At 35.1% G+C, this 19,468-nt stretch overlaps 1 protein-coding gene across 1 annotated transcript; it reads right to left on the reverse strand.

Annotated features, from left to right (window-relative positions):
• Positions 1-14,554: 14,554 nt before the first annotated feature.
• Positions 14,555-15,181, reverse strand: LOC140005484 (secreted RxLR effector protein 161-like). The gene has a single exon (XM_072046484.1). It carries the CDS (start codon positions 15,179-15,181, stop codon positions 14,555-14,557), a length of 627 nt encoding a protein of 208 aa, XP_071902585.1.
• Positions 15,182-19,468: the final 4,287 nt, after the last annotated feature.

Consider the following 19,468-nt stretch of genomic DNA (forward strand, 5'->3'; position numbering starts at 1 on the left):
GGGGGGCACTCTCAAGAAAAAGAAAAGCTGGGGAAATTGATTGAGAATAGGACTTTCTTTTAGAAATTTGATTGGTATTAGGATGCCAATCAATTAAGAGTCAGCAAGTAGAATTCCGTGGAGAGAAACTTTTTGCCTAGGACCAGAAACGTAGCGGCTATTTTTATTCTTCCTTTTGGCCGAATTCAAGAAAGTAGAAAAGACAAAATTTTGTAAGCTTCTGACAGGTTCTTTTTCGCATTGCTTATTCTTCATTAATGGAGAGCTAATTTCATATTTTTAGTCAAGGGGACAACCGAAAATTTTGTTCAATAATAACTGTGAGATCAAAATTATTTTAATTGTTTCTTTCATTCATTGGTATTTGTATATTTTCTGCTTTTAGTGGCTATGACTATTGTGTATGATTAAATAGTTGCACAATATTTAATTATTTGTGTAATCTATTTGCTAAATGGGGGTAATTGAATCCGTAATTATTTGATTACTCTCATTCCGGTAGCAACTGGCATAATTGAATTTGTGTCGGGGAAACGTACAATCTAATTTAAATAAACCCTCGTAGCGTATTTATTGATTAGAGTAGGGTTTCTCTAGTTTCTAATGCAATTGGAGAATTAAATCCTATGGTTGTACTTAGGATTATTTCTAAATTAGAAAAATAGTCAATGGTCGTACCTTGACTATTGAAACAGTAAGGAGAGACTGATTGTCAGATCGTATCAGCAGTTAAAAACCTGCTTATTAATGAATCTTGGAATTATTATTGTACCAATGATCAGTTACTTGAACCATCTCTGAACTGTATCATTGGCTAGAGTTTTCTCATTATTTCTCTCTCTTAATTATTTGTCGCAGTTGATTAATTTAGTTAATAAGTCATTAGCTTTTAATTCTCAAAACCCCCCCTTTTATCCTTGATTTGAAAAGGAACAAATTTTCTCCAGTTCCTGAGGATACGACCCTACTTGCCTTATATACAAATTAATAAGTTCTCGTGAATAAATTCTGATATATCGAATCTAACAAACTCTTCGGAGCCAGGGTGAATCTAGTAACCCATTGCACATCTAGAGTCCCTACTCCAGCACTAGAATTGATTCGGAATCGCTTTTGTTGGCAACTAGGATTAATATTATTATTATTGCACAGGCTCGACATCTGTCAATTTTTGGCGCCGTTGTCGGGGATTGGTGCCTGAATTATTTGTTTCTTTTTGAGTTTATTTTATTTTTTTGTTTTGTTTTCGGTATTGTTGCTAGTTTATGTCCCGTTCTTCCCGTACAGGTGAATTAATTTTTTATCCTGAAATAGAAAAAACTGTGCATAGTGCCACCTCTAGTGATTCTGATCAAGAAAACGTCGAAATGACTATTGCTCGAATGTTAAGGGAGTTGGCTGCTCCAAATTTAAATCGATAATCATTATGCATTACTTTCTCAAATTTAGATGATAATACCCATTTTGAATTAAAGTTTGATTTAATTCACCTTTTACCTTCTTTTCATGATTTTCAGGTAAGGAACCCTACAAGGACTTATACGAATTTAATGTAGTATGCACAAGTATAAAACCCCCAAGAATTACTGAGGAGCGGATAAAAATGCGAGCATTTCCCTTTTCCTTCAAAGACACAGCAAAAGATTGGTTGTACTACCTGCTACCAGGTAGCATAACAACCAGGGAATAGTTAAAGAAGAAATTTTTGAAAAAATATTTCCCTGCATTTAGAGCCGCGAGTTTGAGGAAGAAAATATGTGGCATTACACAGTATCTGGGAGAGTCTCTCTATGATTATTGGGAGAGATTCAAGAAACTGTGTATTAGATACCCCCAGCACCAGATTAGCGAGCAATTCCTGATTCAATATTTCTATGAAGGTTTGCTATATACAGCTAGAAGTCTTATAGATGCTGCCAGTGGAGATGCTTTGGTGAATAAGAGCCCTTAAGAAGTTTGGGAATTGATCGAAAGGATGGCAGAAAATTCTCAACTATTTGGCACAAGAGAGGACGTCCATACTCGTCGAATAAATAAGGTAAATGTCTCATCAATTCAACAATAATTATTTGAATTAACTTCGATTATTCGACAATTGGCTGTAGGAAATCTGCAACAGACCAAAGCATGTGGTATTTGTAAGGACACGGTCATTCCACAGATTGGTACCCAGTGTTACAAGATGAAGGAGTTGAACAGGTAAATATGGCTAGTCACGTGCCCGCACCAAGAGAGCAGTATGATCCATACTCCAACACCTATAACCCAGGTTTGAGGGACCATCCGAATATCAGCTATGGAGGAAATAGACAGCAAAATTTCGTGCCAAATAGATAGCAAGGGTGCCAGCAACAGTATCAATCCCGATCGCAACCTTCTTCTTTCGATTCAGGTCCTTCTTTGGAAGAGTTGGTGAAACAATTGGTGTAAACACCATTCAACTCCAGCAAAATGCCATTCAATACCAACAAAGGACGGACAGGAGCATAAGAAATATAGAAAATCAATTGAGTCAGATAGCCTCTACACTACATCGTTTGGAGTCTCAAGAGAAAGAAAGACTTCTATTTTAGCCTGAAATTAACCCTAAGAACGTGAGTGCCATGACCCTCAGAAGTGGAAAGGAAATTAAAGGGCCTACAGTTCTGAAGGATAAAAGTCAGAATCAAATTCAGAAAGAGTTGGAAGATGAAGGATGGAGCAATGCAATTCGTCAGGTAACCTCTGATTCCCTTGTTAACATTGTGACTAATCCCCCACCTTTTCCTAACAGGTTAGAGAAACCAAAGAAACAAGATAAGGAAAAGAAAATTCTAGAGGTGTTTCGAAAAATAGCAATCAATATCCCTTTGTTGGACCCAATCAAGCAAGTGCCAAAATACATTAAATTCTTGAAGAACTTGTGCGTCACAAAAAGAAAATGAGAGGGGATGAGCAAAGTGTGTTAAGTGAGAACGTTTCAGCGATTTTACAAAGAAAACTACCACTTAAATGCGGGTATTCAGGTATATTTACTATCCCCTGTAAGATTAGACATTCTAAGATTAAAAATGCCATGCTAGATTTAGGGGCTTCTTTTAATGTGATGCCTAAATCAATTTATGATTCCCTAAATTTAGGACCTTTGAAAGAAACAAGGATAATAATTCAATTGGCTGATCGTACATTTGCTTACCCGGATGGAGTAATTGGGGATGTTTTAGTGCAAGTAAATGGATTAATTTTTCCTACTGATTTTTATGTGCTTTACATGGATGATAGAAGTGGTTCAAATCCATCACCCATTATATTAGGAAGGCCATTCTTGAGTACTGCCCAAACTAAGATTGATGATAGTAAGGGTGCTCTCACAATGAAATTTGATGGAGAAATAGTCCACTTTAATATTTTTGATACAATGAAACATCCTATTAACTCTCATTCTGTGTTTGTCATTCATACTACTAATCCCTCTATGCAAGAATTTCCTGAGTTTGATTGTAGGAGTAAATTCAAAATTGCTGCGAATAAGTATCCCCGGGATGAAAGCAATTTATAAAGTGAAAATGAGTAGAAAATTAAGGAAGATGGTTGCACTCAATAGCTATTGGGATCCCGGAGGAATGTTACTGAATGTAAGAAAATTTGAATTACATCTGAATTGAGAAGTAGTGTTTAACGTCTAACCAAAGACGTTAAAGAAAGGCGCTGCTTGGGAGGCAACCCAAGACCCTTTGTTTTTAGTTTTCTTATGTTTTTTGAGTTTTTGTTAAGTGTTAGTTGTGTTTAATGATTTGTTGCTTTTGTGGTAAGAACCTGATAGTTGGCGTGCCCGCGTCTAGTAGTCACGCCTAAGGAAGGAATTTTTAATTTGACGGCCAGAAGACTCTTCACTAGTTAGACGTACCCACGCCAGGTGATTACGCCTAAGGCATGAATTTTCGTCGTTTCGGCAGAAGACTCGGCATGAGTTAGGCGTGCCCATGCCAAGTGGTCACGTTTAAGGAACTTAATTTTCGAAAGATAGTCAGAAGATTCAATGGCAGTTAGGCGTGCTCACGTCTAACACAGCATTTCAAAAAAAACTTTTGTTTTGTTTTCTTTTCCTTTTCCATTTCTTTTTCCCTTCTTTTTCCTTCTCTTTCTTTCTTCTCTCTTTCTCTTTTCTTCTTCTCTTCCTTTCTTTTTTTTCTTCCTATCTTTCCTAGGGAAGGCCCCAAGACCGCAACTTTAGGATCTCAAATTCCACCGCTACCCGTCGATTGCCGTTGCCGCCACCATCGAGCTCTACATGCCCTTTTACTCGTCACCCGTAGCTGTCCACGGACCCCCTCAATTCTCAAGAAAGATTCATTATCCCTTTTGTTTTGTATTCTATTCTTTATCTCTTACATTGGGGACAATGTAAGATTTAAGTGTGGGGGGAGTAGTATATTGATAATATATTGAAAAAGTGCAAGTGTATGCAAGTTTTGTTAAAATTTTTTGTTTGATTTAATCGAATTTTATCCAATTTTTGCCTATCTTTGTGCATATTTGTGATTGTTCCTGATAAACGATGGCTAGATGTATCAAATTTTTCTATTGTTAAGATTTTACACTCTAAGGTGTTAAGTATGACATGGTTAAATTTAAGGGTATCTCTTTGATGAATATTTCAGATCTTATGATTTTTACACTTTTTGGTTAACCTCTTTAAGTATTATAAATATTTGTCTAGCATTTTTTTATGCAAATTGGTTCAACTATTAATCTTAATTTTCTATTTTTAAGAAATGAAGCGGATTTGTGTGATTTTTAATTTTAATTTGGTGTTTATTTATGAATAGTATTCGGCTATATTCTGTTAGTATCGTTGCCTAGTAACCGGATGTCTACACCACAAGTGTAAATTTTCGCGTCAAAAAGCGACGATTGCTATGAGTATGTGGTCCTTTAACGATAAAAGTTGAGTAATCGGGGTCCTTCATTTGGTAGATGTCGAAGTTCGCATCAAAATGCTTAAATAGCTAAAGACTAAGTAGTTCCCCTGAAAAAAAAAAAAAACTCAAGTGTGGGGATATTTTAGATAACAAAAAAAATAAAAATTTTCTTTTGTGTTAATAGTGAAAAATGTGGAAGTGTTTGAATGAATTGTTAGCCCGCTGATCCATAAATTTTAATGTTGAGATTTTGCTTAATAGTCGAATCATTTACTTATGGATGCTGGTTGAGTATTATATATTCTTAAATTAGTTAATCATAAATTGAAAGAATCCTTGATCTTGAAAGCTAACTGGAGAGATATTTTTTGAAATTTAACCACTAATACTTGACATATGTTTTAATTGTATCTTGGCAATAAAAAATTTGAGCAATAGCCATTGTTTGAATTTGATTGTTTGATTTGTTGTTCTCATGCTTGAGAAGAAGCATTGTTTAGGTATGGGGAAAATTGATAGGTCATAATTTGTTGATAAATTTATAATTATTTTTCCATTGATTTTAACCAAATATTGTTTTAATTGTTGGATGCTACTTATATTTGGTAGTTTGTGCTTATTTCAGGAGCAGGAATGAAAAGTACTTAAATGAAGATTTTCTAGTGAAAAATATCTAATGGTTGCACGTGGGCGCGCCTAAACTCACTGCTCAAAACCGAAAAGTCGGGATTGATATTGGGTAGTCTCCCAATTCGAGTCAATTTCCTAATTTGTTAGCTGTCATGATCTTCCTTATTCCGCGGGGGCACTCTCAAGAAAAAGGAAAGCTGAGAAAATTAATTGAGAATAGGACTTTCTTTTAGAAAATTGATTGGTATTAGGATATCAATCAATTAAGAGTCAACAAGTAGAATTCGATGGAGAGAAACTTTTTGCCTAGGACCATAAGCGTAGCGGCTATTTTTTTTTCTTCCTTTTGGAAGAATTCTAGAAAATAGAAAAGACAAAATTTTGTAAGCTTCTGGCAGGTTCTTTTTTGCATGGCTTGTTCTCCTTTAATGGAGAACTAATTTCATATTTCTAGTCAAGGGGACAACTAAAGATTTTGTTCAACAATAACTGTGAGATCTAAATTATTTTAATTATTTCTTTCATTCATTGGTATTTGTATGTTTTCTGCTTTTAGTGGCTATGACTATTGTGTATGATTGAATAGTTGCACAATATTTAATTATTCGCGTAGTCTATTTGCTAATTGGAGGTAGTTAAATCCGTAATTGTTTGATTACTCTCATCCTGGTAGCAACTGGCATAATTGGATTTGTGTCGGGGAAACGTACAATCCAATTTAATAAACTCTTGTAGCGTGTTTATTGATTAGAGCAGAGTTTCTCTAGTTTCTAATGCAATTGGGGAATCAAATCCTATGGTCGTACCTAGGATTATTTCTAAATTAGGGAAATAGTCAATGGTCGTACCTTGACTATCGAAACAGTAAGGAGAGACTAACTGTCAGATCGTATCGGCAGTTAAAAACCTGCTTATTAATGAATCTTGGAATTATTATTATATCAATGATCAGTTACTTGAACCATCTCTGAAGTGTATCTTTGGTTAGACTTTTCTCATTATTTCTCTCTCTTAATTATTTGTCGCAGTCGATTAATTTAGTTATTAAGTCATTAGCTTTTAATTCTCAAAACCCCATTTTTATCCTTGACTTGAAAAGGAGCAAATTTTCCCCAGTCCCTGAGGATACGATTCTACTTGTCCTATATACAAATTAACAAGTTCTCGTGAATAAATTTTGGTATATCGGATCTAGCAAACTCTTCAAAGTCAGGGTGAATCTAGTAACCCATTACACATCCAGAGTCCCTACTTCAGTACTAGAATTGACTCAGAACCGCTTTTGTTGGCAACTAGGATTAATATTATTATTATTGCACAGGTTTGACATCTGTCAATGCTTGAATTTGGTTGGTATTCATTGTTGGTGATTTAGGCTCATTGGGGCTTATGTGGAGAAGGTTGAGCAGTTTTGCTATTGTCAATATTGGAGACACGCCAAAGTGAAGATTTGTTAAAGTGACGTTGTCCCACATCGCCTTTTGTATAAGGGAACATTTCCCTTAATTGCTTATAAATATAGTGGAGCTGTGATAGGATTAAATGCACCAAAGCAAGAGAGATTTAGTGGATTATTTGGGCCTTTGGATCATTAAGTCTTTTGTTTAGTAAAATATTTTGGACTCTCTTGTGTTTTAAGTATTAGGTGTTTTACGCCTAAAAATACTTTTCTAAGGTATTTTTGTACTCTCTTCTTCATAGTAAAATATTACTCCTCCTCCGCCCGTGGACGTAGGTCAATTTGACTAAATCACGTAAATTCCTGTGTTTCTATTTTATTTATTTTGCTTTGTTATTTGACTTTCGGGGTTGTCAAAAATCCTTTCGTCAATTTCCTGAGATCAGACCTAACACCACCAGGGACTCTGGATGAGAAAAAACTATTTTTAGGTCTGTTTATTCTGGTGTTTGGTAACCAAAAAAATTGGGAGAATTTTTTCCCGTGGAAAGTCTTTTACGCCATCGGGAGTAAAATGACTTTCGCATCTGTTGTACTAAAGTTATGTTGCAATAAACTCTTAGATCTCATAACCTTATGATCCCCTTAACAAGAAAAGATTTTAGACCTCATTAGTCTCATGGTCCTTTACTAAACCGAAATCATCTATTGTGCCTAATTTACCAAATCTCCAATTGTGGAATTTGACCAAAATCAATTGAAAACCTAAAATCCAAAACCCCAAATAGAGAAATTTCAGCAAGGATAGACAACTTGAATTAATTGAGTTGTCTTCATTTGGAATTTAACTCACTTTTTGATGATGTTCCAAGTTCAGTGGATTCATGTGCTTCTCTTACTGACATAAATCTGACATACAATTCATTTTGAAGGAAATTCCAACAAGTCTTGGTTCCCTTCCAAATTTGATCTCAAATAATCAATTTTTTGGTGAGATTCCTCCAAACTTTACATCGCTATATCTAAAGCTTCTTGATTTGTCAAACACTCGGTTGTCCACATCCCAAATTCTTTATTAATAGATGTTTATATTCGATATAATGACTCAAGTTGACGAAAAGGATAGAATTATACATTTTAATTAATTGAAAGGTTAGAACTTATCAGTTAATAATTGGACGGTCAAAAATTGAACTTTGTAATAGTTTGAGAGCCACTAGCATCTCATGAATCCTTATCTCTGTCAGACATAACAACTCAATTTGATGAAAAGGCTAGAATTTTATGTTTTAATTAGTTGGAGGGCTAAAACGTATCAGTTAATAGTTTTAGGATCAAAAATTAAATTTCGCAATAGTTTGAGGGTCATTCGGGCATTTTGCCCTAGATTTGATGATTCAGCGGATTAGTGTCTAGAACTCTCATCATCCAATGAAGCAAAGGTAACCTATCACTATAATGTTGCTGATGCAAGACTTTCCCAGCACATCAAGAAAGGAAATGGAGATGGTCTGTTTATTAGAAGTATAGTATCTCGTCAAAATCTCTGGGCACTAATCACGGATACGGTGCTCTGGCTTCACTGCACAAAGTTTACAACTCAGTGGATGCGGGCACTGGCTTCACTGCTACTCAGTGGATCAATCTCACAACTCTTATAGTCCTTATTGTGTGAAATTTGTACGGTGTTTGAACAATAATTTCTATTTAACGAATGGCTATGCAGCCATCCGTTAAATATCCTGCTTCTAGGATTCTCTGGACTAGCATGGATAATTTACTTAGATTAATCATCATGCCTCTAAAAAATAGAAAAAAAAAAAAGCTGATTGGCACCTAAAAATATCTAAGGAAGTTCTTGTATTTTTACCTTGAGTTTTGTGTACAACATAAGAAGATTCTGTTCTGCCTCAAGATCTTTCCTTCAGGATACTAAAAGCCTCTTTGAGCATCACTTGTCATAAGCATAGAGTTAAAATGCTAAATTTTAGATGTTTTTTGTGGTTGGATGGACAAAAACATAGGCTTCAGCTGTTCAATAATTGCAGGTACAAAAAGTAATTTTAGCGTAAAAGCAGGATATGCAAACCAAAAATTTGGATGGACCTTGAGGTATTGATGATCTTTAATTGAAAGAAGTAAAAGAAACCAAAGGAGGGCATCAATTTCATAAATTCATATTCTTGGTTAGGTATAGGATCGAAATAAAAGGAAAAAAATGTAGGGTAAAATGCTCATTAAACTATGTTTCGTTTCAATTAGCCCACTAAAATCCTAAAACTATTTCTTTTGTTGTCAATTAAAATAAATGAACCATGGACGTCATGGCGACGTGCACTGCCACACCACTTTAACAACAGCAATTTTGACATTTCAATACACCCCATCTATCTCAGAATAGTTCAGTTTGTTAATCGATGACCTCTAGCTCATTTTATTCAAAAATTGTAGAGTTTTTAGTTTACCATTTGTCGAACAAATTAGATCTTGTCAGAAAAACTTAAAAATTATTTAGTGGGTTTTATACTATTTGGTCACTTCCTTTTGCGTTTTCGTTCATTTGGTTACCAAAGAGAAAAACAAGATCAATTAAAAGACTGGATCACATCCAAGGTTGTCTAAAATAGTTTTGACATTTGATCATGATAGAGGATAGAAGGAAATGTTAGGGCGGTTATGTGACGCCTCACTTCTCCCTAAAACGAACCAAAGGGTATCCGCGGGACGCCTACCTAGCTCTCGCCAGAACTCAAGCAATTTCATTCAAGCTTAATGCCAGACCGAACATCACAACAAGATAGAATAACATAAACACAATAATGCGGAAGCGTTCAAACTTAACAATCATCCATTATCCAACCCATACATGGGGTGTACAAAATACAACTCAAATCCCAAATATACGTCAGGCCCAAATATTACACTTCAATTCCAAAAGTACAACCCAAACCAAGGGCATAACCAAAATAAAATAGAAACCCTAAAACAAAAGTACATCAGGAGGGTTTCTCCACACTTCCCCGAGATTCAATTCTGTTAAGGAAAACAAATCTATAGGGTGAGCAAAACGCTCGTGAGGCCAAGAACACACATGCAAGCACGTAGTTCAAATAACAATCTCAATTACGAGCTAAACAATAATATATTTCAACAATTGACGATTCACCAAAGGAAATTTATCAGAAACGATTCAAGGATATAGTAGCTCTCAGGAGCTAAGTTCCACTCGCTTTGCCGATGTCACTCGTATACCTTCCCCCGATGACACTCCGTCAACTGGGTAGGTATTTCCAATCCATAGATCACCACTTACTTCTTTCCGTCCACCGAACACCCACTCGGGCCCGCAAGACATGTATGAGGCAATATTCCACGAGTATGCCAAGCAAGACCTCTCAATAGGTCGAGCTTATTTGTCTCATGGCACGCCTAGGTTCCCGACCAAACCCATGCCGGCTCGAGTCCCAGGTCAGCCTATGAGTTTGGGCGTCCCCCATTTACAATTGTGTGTCGAGGAGATTCACTCCAGCGACGTATGCGGCCATTGCATTCAATATCATTCAATATCATTTATTCAAATGAGAACAAGTGAGATAAAGTAAACACTCGTCTTCATTCCTAAAATCAGTAATCATTCATAACAATTAACCACGTATCAAGTACTCATACACTTGACACTCACCAAGTATTGAGTGCAAGTAAGGTCAAGGAAAGTTCAAGCGTCCACCGTGGAATCCTCTTGAAGGTCCTCGTGTGCGCCTGAGCAAATAATAGTGAATTATTATTCACACAACCCAAATATCGAGAAATAATTCGTGCACTATAATAATCTAGGGAATTATGTGAAAAGGAATCTTAATTACTTGCAAATCGAGATTCGAGTGGCGTTTCATAAAGTACAGGAGCATTTGGATTTTTATCTTGGAAATCGAGGTTAAAACGTTTGCATAATGTCGAAAGAATAAAGAGTTCTTGGAAAACTCTATTTCCTTGAAAGTTGAAAATTTTCAGTTTTGATATGAATTTTTGAAAAATCGTATCTCACTCGATACAAGTCGAAAATTGGAAAACTTTATACAGTTGGAAACCTCTTGGAAAGTACTAAAAGTTCTTAGAAGACACTTTTCTACGAATCTAAGTGAAAAGTACACAAAAATGAGCTTGAAATCACTGTTCCAGAATGTTCAGGATTGAGCTGGGATTAGTTTTTCGCTAACTTTGGAAATTCGACAGAATTCACTCGTTACAAACCAACCCTTGAAATTTATAAATCAATTAGAGGTTCAAGTAAGGTTTAGGACAGAACAAGCGGATCAAGAATCGGAGTTTCGAGTACCAAGATATGGTAGCTCAAAGTTGGGAAAAATTCAAGACTGTTGAACAATTTCCAAATTTGAGTTTCCGACTTTGGACCTTTAGTTAAGTGTTGAAACGGACTTGGATTGGTACCAAATTCTACAGTATTATACTCCTATATTAAGGGTATCTCTCTATCAAATTTCATGGAAAAATACCTTCGGGAAGGTGGTTAACCAATCAACCAAAGTTTTGAAATTATTAAGGTAAAACTGCCTTTATCTCTATTTCTCTTCGTTTCCAAACATTCGGCTAAGGAAAACCTCCAAACATGGTTCATTTGTGCAAGAAAAGTCTAAGGAACATACATTGTACATTTGGTAGGTGTTTAGCACCAAGAAATTCATTTAGTAAGACCACAACAAGTCTCACATCAAATCTGTCCAAATCCAAGGGTTTTCAGGAACAAGGCAGTCACCGTATTTTGATTATGACTCACTCAATTTAACTCGGAATTGAGCATGGTTGATAGTGTTGGAAAATACATTCATAGGGCTATAATTTCACAGAAGAAATCGTTTTAAGATTCAGCATGCAACTGGCTCGAAATTAAGCCTAAAGTTGCAGCATCATCAAATTGTTCCAGCAGAACAGAGAAACAGGGCAGCCTTCTTAAAACGATTGGTTTTGCTCACACAATTGGAACCAAAATGTGCATTTTATACCGTTGGAAAGGTGTGGATGTCTAGTTTCAAATGCCTCTGAAGGCACTTGATTTCGACATCGGAGGACAGAGTTACGGCCGAAACACTATCGCTGGACAGAGCTACACGGAAACAGTTTTCCAGCTTGACTAGTTTCACAAAGAAATTCATTTGCCCAACCAAACCTCAATATTTTCCAATGAAAATTTTTACACAACTAATACAACATATAAAAATCATATTCAAGCCATTAGATCATCAAAAATTGGCCTTAAAATAACCGAACAAGGCAGGGTCAAAATCAAAAATTTCTATCCCATGAGTTCCTTGAAGTTTCTACTAATTATACACCATTAATCCACCATTTCAAACACTAAACCAACATTATAAATATCATCAACCACAAAATTAGCAACAACCCAAGAGTGGGAGTTCATAGAGCCCACTTTCCTATTTTTTCAACAATATCAAGTCATCCACTTACATGCAAGTGCTTAGAGATGCATTTTTACTACCATAAATCAAGTTTAAGGTGTTGGACCATGGTATACCTTCTTGGTGTTCTTAGATCAGAATTTTCGGCCCTTCAAATGCTCCAAGAAAACCGTGAAAACTCTCCTTCTTCCTAGCTAAATGGTCTCTCCAAGTGATAGGCTAGGTGTAGTTCAAATTTGGTGGGATTTGAATGGGTTTTTGTGAAGATTTGTGAAGTAAAATTGAGAGAGCAAATGTTAGTTTCTCCAATGCTGCTGGCCGAACCAAGAGAGAGAGGAGGGAGAGTGATTTTGATCAAAATTGGCTTCCTTGAGAAGCTACAAGCTTGTGGCCACAAATCACCCATAAGTCAACTCTTCATAGGGTGCGTTTGGCGCGATTAGGGTTCGATTTTCTCTCGCGTTTGGTTCACTAGTGCACTAAACCTCTAATGCACTTGTAATCATATAAATATTATTTACTCTTAATTGTCCCAAAATAAGGGTCTAAAGTCCCTCAAATAAAGTCGCGCGTGTGAAAACGCGTACCGTCCATCTGAATGCTATGACGCGAAACCTTCGAAAAATTCTTATGACGATTACACTACTAACTATCACTTGAGTATTTAAACATAAAATTACCTATTTTAGGACTATTGTACAAGTCTCCAATATTCCAAACTTATCGTACTCTCAAGCAGATAAAATTTCCAAGCACTATTCACTATTTTCACTAAACGCACTTCCGGAAATTAATTTTTGAAACGAGACACTATAAAATTATAACGAAATTATAATAAAATATATTTAGGTCCAATAAAACTAGAAAATATTATTCGTGGCAAAAATCCAAATAAATAATTAATCGAGCCAAAATTAGGGCTTAAAAATAATAGTTTTTTTTTCGAGTCCTCACAGGTTATTTATATTTAACCTTTGGTGAAAACTATCACCTATGAAACCCCAAGATCTTTATGGCGATTATTGAGAAATAATTAATACAAAATTGCGGAATCGTACCTTGATTCATGTTGACAAACTGATGCTTGAATCTCTAGAGATTTTGGGGTGGCCTTCTAGGTCAACACGTATTTACCGATTCTTGAGAGAGCCCTTTAGTATCTCTATGGTATCTTTCCTAACGATGAAATATCATGAAAGGGCTGTATATTGTGGTACTAGAAAATACGACAAAAAGATACGTGTGACCTGGGAACCATAACCTTATTTATAGGTAACATTCTTATTATCTTTTGGAGCCCTATTTCAGCCCATCATAGAAATAGGAACCCTTAAGTTTCTACACATTAAATGTCCACATCCTTTTAGATACATTAAGTCCAAACCATATTTGATCACTTTAATTGGACTTAACCTTATTTGACAGTTTGCAACCCATAATTATTCACATATAAGTCCAATGTTGGATTAAGAATCCAACAATCTCCCACTTGGACTATATGTGTAACCTTATAATTATGTTTTGCAATTAATCGTATGAGATCAATTTTACTGTCATTATCACAATATATCTGGAATCAATTCGCTCCATCAATTACACCAATATAGGATCAAAGCGGTTTTTGTTACAATTTCGTAACTCGACCCATCAATGGTCACATATATCGATGCAATTAATTGACATAAATCATGATGTGGATGTGTAGCATGGAAATTTCATGTAATGTGATCAAAACATGCCTATTTTCAACTAGTCCACCTTAAAATTTTATGAGATCAAACCATACCAAAGTTAGAGTGTAAATAAATCCAAACTTTATTTATGCATAAAATATCCTTAGATCATTAATAACCGAAATGTATCATAAGAGCATTTAAAATATCAAACTCCCACTAAAACTGTACATCATTTATCAATATGACACCCATACGAGCAGTATGCTCATGAAACATTTTGAGTGGCAATCCCTTAGTAAACGGATCCGCAACCATGGAATTTGTCCCGATATGCTCTATCAATAATTGTCCACTCTGTACTCTATCTTTAACAGACAGGAACTTGATATCTATATGTTTAGATTTCGTCGAGCTCCTGTTATTATTGGAATATAGAACTGCTGATTTGTTGTCACAAAATAATTTAAGTGGTCTTTCAATGCTATCCACTACATGTAATCCTGTGACAAAATTTCACAGCCAAATTTCTTGGTTGGATGCCTCATAACAAGCTATAAACTCTGCAGCCATATTGGAAGATGCTATGAGAGACTGTTTAGCACTCTTCCAGGATATAGCACCTCTAGCCAACAAGTACACATAGCCTGACGTTGACTTCATAGTATCTTGGCATCCAGCATAATTGGAATCAGTATATTCAACGATCTCTAACTCATCTGACTTCCGATACGTGAGCATGTAATCTTTTATTTTCTGTAAATACCGTAAGACCCGTTTGGTTGTTTTCCAATGATCTAATCCTGGATTAATTAAATATCCACCCAACATTCCAGTAATGTACGCAATATCTGGACGCGTACATATTTGAGCATACATTAGATTCCCTACTGCTGACGCATAAGGAATCTTTTGCATCTTTTTTTCCTCAAAAGTATTCTTAGGACACTGCTCAAGAGTAAATTTGTCTCCTTTAGCCACGGGAGTGTCACCTGATTTACAATTTTGCATACCATACCTTTTGAAAACCTTTTCGATATAGCTCTTTAGTGATAGTCCTAAAACACCCTGAGATCGATCTCGGTGTATTTGTATGCCTAGCACAAAAGATGCATCACCAAAATCTTTCATCTCAAAATTCATAGTCAGAAATTTCTTGATTTCATGCAATAGACCAATATCGTTGCTGGCAAGCAAAATGTCATCAACATACAATACCAGAAAAATATACTTGCTCCCACAGAACTTATGGTATATGCAATCATCTACTAAATTCATTTCAAAACCAAATGAGATGATCACTTGATGAAATTTGAAATACCATTGTCGAGACGCTTGTTTGAGCCCATAGATGGATTTTTTAAATTTGTAAATCATATTTTTTGGATCTCCTGATACAAAGTTTTCTGGTTGCACCATATAAATCGTCTAATCAATGTTAACATTGAGAAACACTGTCTTTACATCCATCTGATATAACTCAAGATCGAAATGCGCCGCTGGTGCCATGATAATTCTAAAAAAGTCCTTTGAAGAGACTGGAGAGAAGGTTTCTTTATAGTCGATACCTTCTTTTTGTATAAATCCCTTGGCGACAAGACGAGTTTTGTATCTTTTCACATTGCCTTTCGAATCCCTTTTGATTTTAAATATCCATTTACAACCAATGGGTTTCGCACCTTCTGGCAATGGGATAAAATTTCAAACATTATTGTCTTTCATGGATTTAATCTCCTCATTCATGGCATCGATCTACTTTTGAAAATTTGAACTTTTCATGGCTTGACGGAAGTTGATTGGATCATCTTCCATCAATCCAGAGTTATCCTCATGTTCTTGGAGAAAAATAATGTAATCATCTGACACTGCACTTCTCCTTTCTCTAGTGGATCTTCTTAATGGCACTGGTTCTTGGAGAGGGAGAGTTTGAACTTCTATAACAGTTTATTTTTCGACATTATTTTGATTTGTCATGTCATGATCTTGTTCAGGAATAGGATCTTGAACAAGATTAATGACACCTGTGGGAATATTAATATATTCCTTTTTAAAGACAATGTCTCTTACTGTATTTTCTCCCCCAAACTCGATATCCTCAAAGAACCGAGCATTTCCTGTCTCAAAAATTGATTTAGTTGTGGGATCATAAAATTTGTAACCTCTGGATCTTTCAGAGTATCCAATAAAATAACAACTAACTGTTTTTTAGTCCAGTTTCTTTTCATTTGGCCTGTAAGGCCTTGCCTCAGTTGGACACCCCCAAACATGTATATGTTTTAAATTGAGTTTTTTTCCTGTCCAAATCTCATAAGGGGTTTTGATAGTTGCTTTAGTTGGAACTCTATTAAGGATATATGTTGCAGTCTTAAGTGCTTCACCCCAGAATGACGCTGGTAAGGTAAAATGACATATTATATTCCTTACCATGTCTTTAAGTGTTCTATTTCGTCTTTCAGTTACACCATTCATAGTGGATGAACCCGACATAGTGTACTGTGGGACGATACCGCATTCATCTAGGTATTTAGCAAATGGTCCTGGACGTTGTTCACTTGAACCGTCATATCTATCATAGTACTCACCACCACGGTCATATCTGACACTTTTAATTCTTTTATTGAGTTGATTCTCAACTTCATTCTTAAAATTTTTGAACACGTCCAGTGACTGTGACTTTTCTGAAATGAGATATATGTAGCCATATCTTGAAAAATCGTCTATGAACGTTATAAAATATTGTTGATCATTCCAAGCAGATGTAGAAAATGATCCACAAATATCTATATGTATAAGTTCTAAGACGTCTGAGGACCTATTGGTTTTAAATCTCCTTTTATTAGTTTGTTTCCCCTTTATACAGTTAATACAATCATTAAAATCTGTAAAATTCGAGGGATTGAGAATTTCATTTGATACAAGTCTTTCCATTCTCCGTTTGGAGATATGTCCCAATCTCTTGTGCCATAATACAGCTGAATTCTCATTGATTAATTTTCTCTTTACTTCTCTAGTACTCAAGTGTAGAGATTCATTAAATGAGGCAATCGTATCAATTAAATATAGATTATCGTAATGCATTAAAGAACCAGAACCAACCAATTTTGAATCATGAAACAATTCAAATTTTCCATTTTCATATGAACAAAAAAAATCAAATTTGTCCAAAGCAGAAATAGAAATTAAATTCCTTCTAAAAGACGGTACAACAAATGTCTCATAGAGATCCAAATAAAATCCAATTTTTAACAATAATCTAAAAACTCCAATTGTTTCAACTTGAACTGTTTTGCCATCGCTCACGTAGATATATCTTTCATTATCATTAGGCTTTCGGCAATTCAGGCAACCCTGCATAGACACACTGATGTGAGTTGTTGCACCAGAATCTAACCACCATGTGTGTCTAGGTACCGAAGTTAAATTAACCTCAGAACAAACCAAATTAAGAAGCATACCTTTCTTAGCACGCCAAGTGTAATAGTTGGTGCAATGCTTCTTTTGATGCCCTTCAGCTCCACAGAAGAAACAACTATTCTTTCCCTGATCATCTGATTTCTTTTGTTGTTTCTTTTGTGGCGCTGTACCTGCAGCTCCTTTTTCCTTTTTTCTCTTAAGTCCCTTGCTTTTATTATTAGTGGTTGACACCAGATGGGCACTTTCTGTCTGCTCTTGCTTCAACCTTTCCTCTTCTTCTACACAGTGTGAGATGAGTTCATTTAGAGACCAAGTCTCCTTTTGACAATTATAACTCACCTTAAACTGACTAAACTGTGTAGGAAGAGATATTAAAATCAAATACACTAGTAACTCTTCAGAGAGTTTCAACTTAAGTGCATTTAATTTCGAAACAAGATGAGACATCTCCATGATGTACTCTCTGATATTGCTTTTACCACTATAGTTCATTGAAACTAGGCGTGTCAAGAGCGTACTAATTTCAGTCTTTTCGTTCTTGACAAACCTTTTTTCAATGTCCTGAAGGAATTCTTTAGCGGTTACAGTTGTTTCTGACATTGTTCCCCCGAATGCTTCTGGAACGGCCTTTTTAATGATCATCAGACACAAGCGATTTGATCTCTCCCACCTCTCATTATTTCTCTTTTCATCAGAGGTACTCTGATCTGTAAGTGGTGGGGGAGAATCATCCCTTAACGCAAGGTCGAGATCCATTACTCCAAGTACTATCAAGAGATTTTCTTTCCAGAATTTGAAGTTTGTGCCATTCAACATAGGGATATTATTGATGTTGGAAGTAATATTCGTAAGATCATTTGCAACTGAACAGAAAATATTAAATAATTAAAACAAACTCACATAAACCAAACAATAATAAATTTAAATAAAGGTAACCACATATCAAGATACCGATGTTCCATTAATATTTTGTCTTTGGACAAAAAAATATTAACTTCTAAATGATATCTTGGTGTAGTAATAAATACTGATAATAATAACATGTCAAAAAAATAAATTTTCGTTTGAGTCAATTTATAATTCACATGTAAAAGCCGAATAATTATCACATATTTATTACCACAAGTGCACATGTAATTTCATTAAATATTAACCTTCCTTTGGGCCGATCAATATTCATAAAATTACTAGTACCCAACTAATTATATTTTAAAATAAATTAATTTCCATAATAGAGGTCACTTTGGTGGCATATTATTTCAATTAATTTATTCCAAAATATATATAATCATACCAATATTCAAATTTAAAATTATCCAAATTAAATAAAAATTTTGATCAAAGTCAACTTTGGTCAACTTTGATCAAAACGTGGTCAAACATGGTCAAATCAATCAAATTAAATCATGACCTATTGGACCAAAGGTCCATATCCATAATTTGACCCAAAATTAATATTCAAACCCAAAAATTTTCTTGAAATCCATAAGTACTTTATAAAAAAATACATATTTAATGGGTCACACATATGAATTTTATAGGGCTTAAATGTCCTATTTAACTTTATTAGGGTTCACTTAAATTAAATAAACCCTAATTTCTTTTACATAAATATATACATATTGGCTTTTAAACAAGAAAACAAGTCAAAAATTCAAGTTAATTGTCCTAATTTTATAATCAAAAGCATACCCATAAATGGATTCAAATGATATAAACAAAATAAACAATTAACTAGGGCAAGTAAACTTGATTCTTGAAACACGTGCCAATTAGTCATAGTTTCAAACAAAACCGAAGTAAACAATCGGTCAACAAATATCGCATAAAGAATCAATAGATCGGCCAAAACAATGGATAGTACAATTCACGAATTAACCACTGCCATGAACATATGCAAACAATCATGACCAGAATAGTATTTGACTAACATATCCGTGAATCAAGACCAGAAACATGGAAACCTTATGAAGACTTGTTGGTGGAACCCACGAATTGAAAAGTTGACCGAATATA

Source organism: Coffea arabica, chromosome 4e (genome assembly GCF_036785885.1).
Source record: "Coffea arabica cultivar ET-39 chromosome 4e, Coffea Arabica ET-39 HiFi, whole genome shotgun sequence".
Lineage (NCBI taxonomy): Eukaryota > Viridiplantae > Streptophyta > Magnoliopsida > Gentianales > Rubiaceae > Coffea > Coffea arabica.

What these genes read in the sequence shown, in the direction of transcription:
- LOC140005484 (XM_072046484.1), bottom strand. Translation starts at nt 15,181, where the DNA reads ATGAATTTTGAGATGAAAGATTTTGGTGATGCATCTTTTGTGCTAGGC.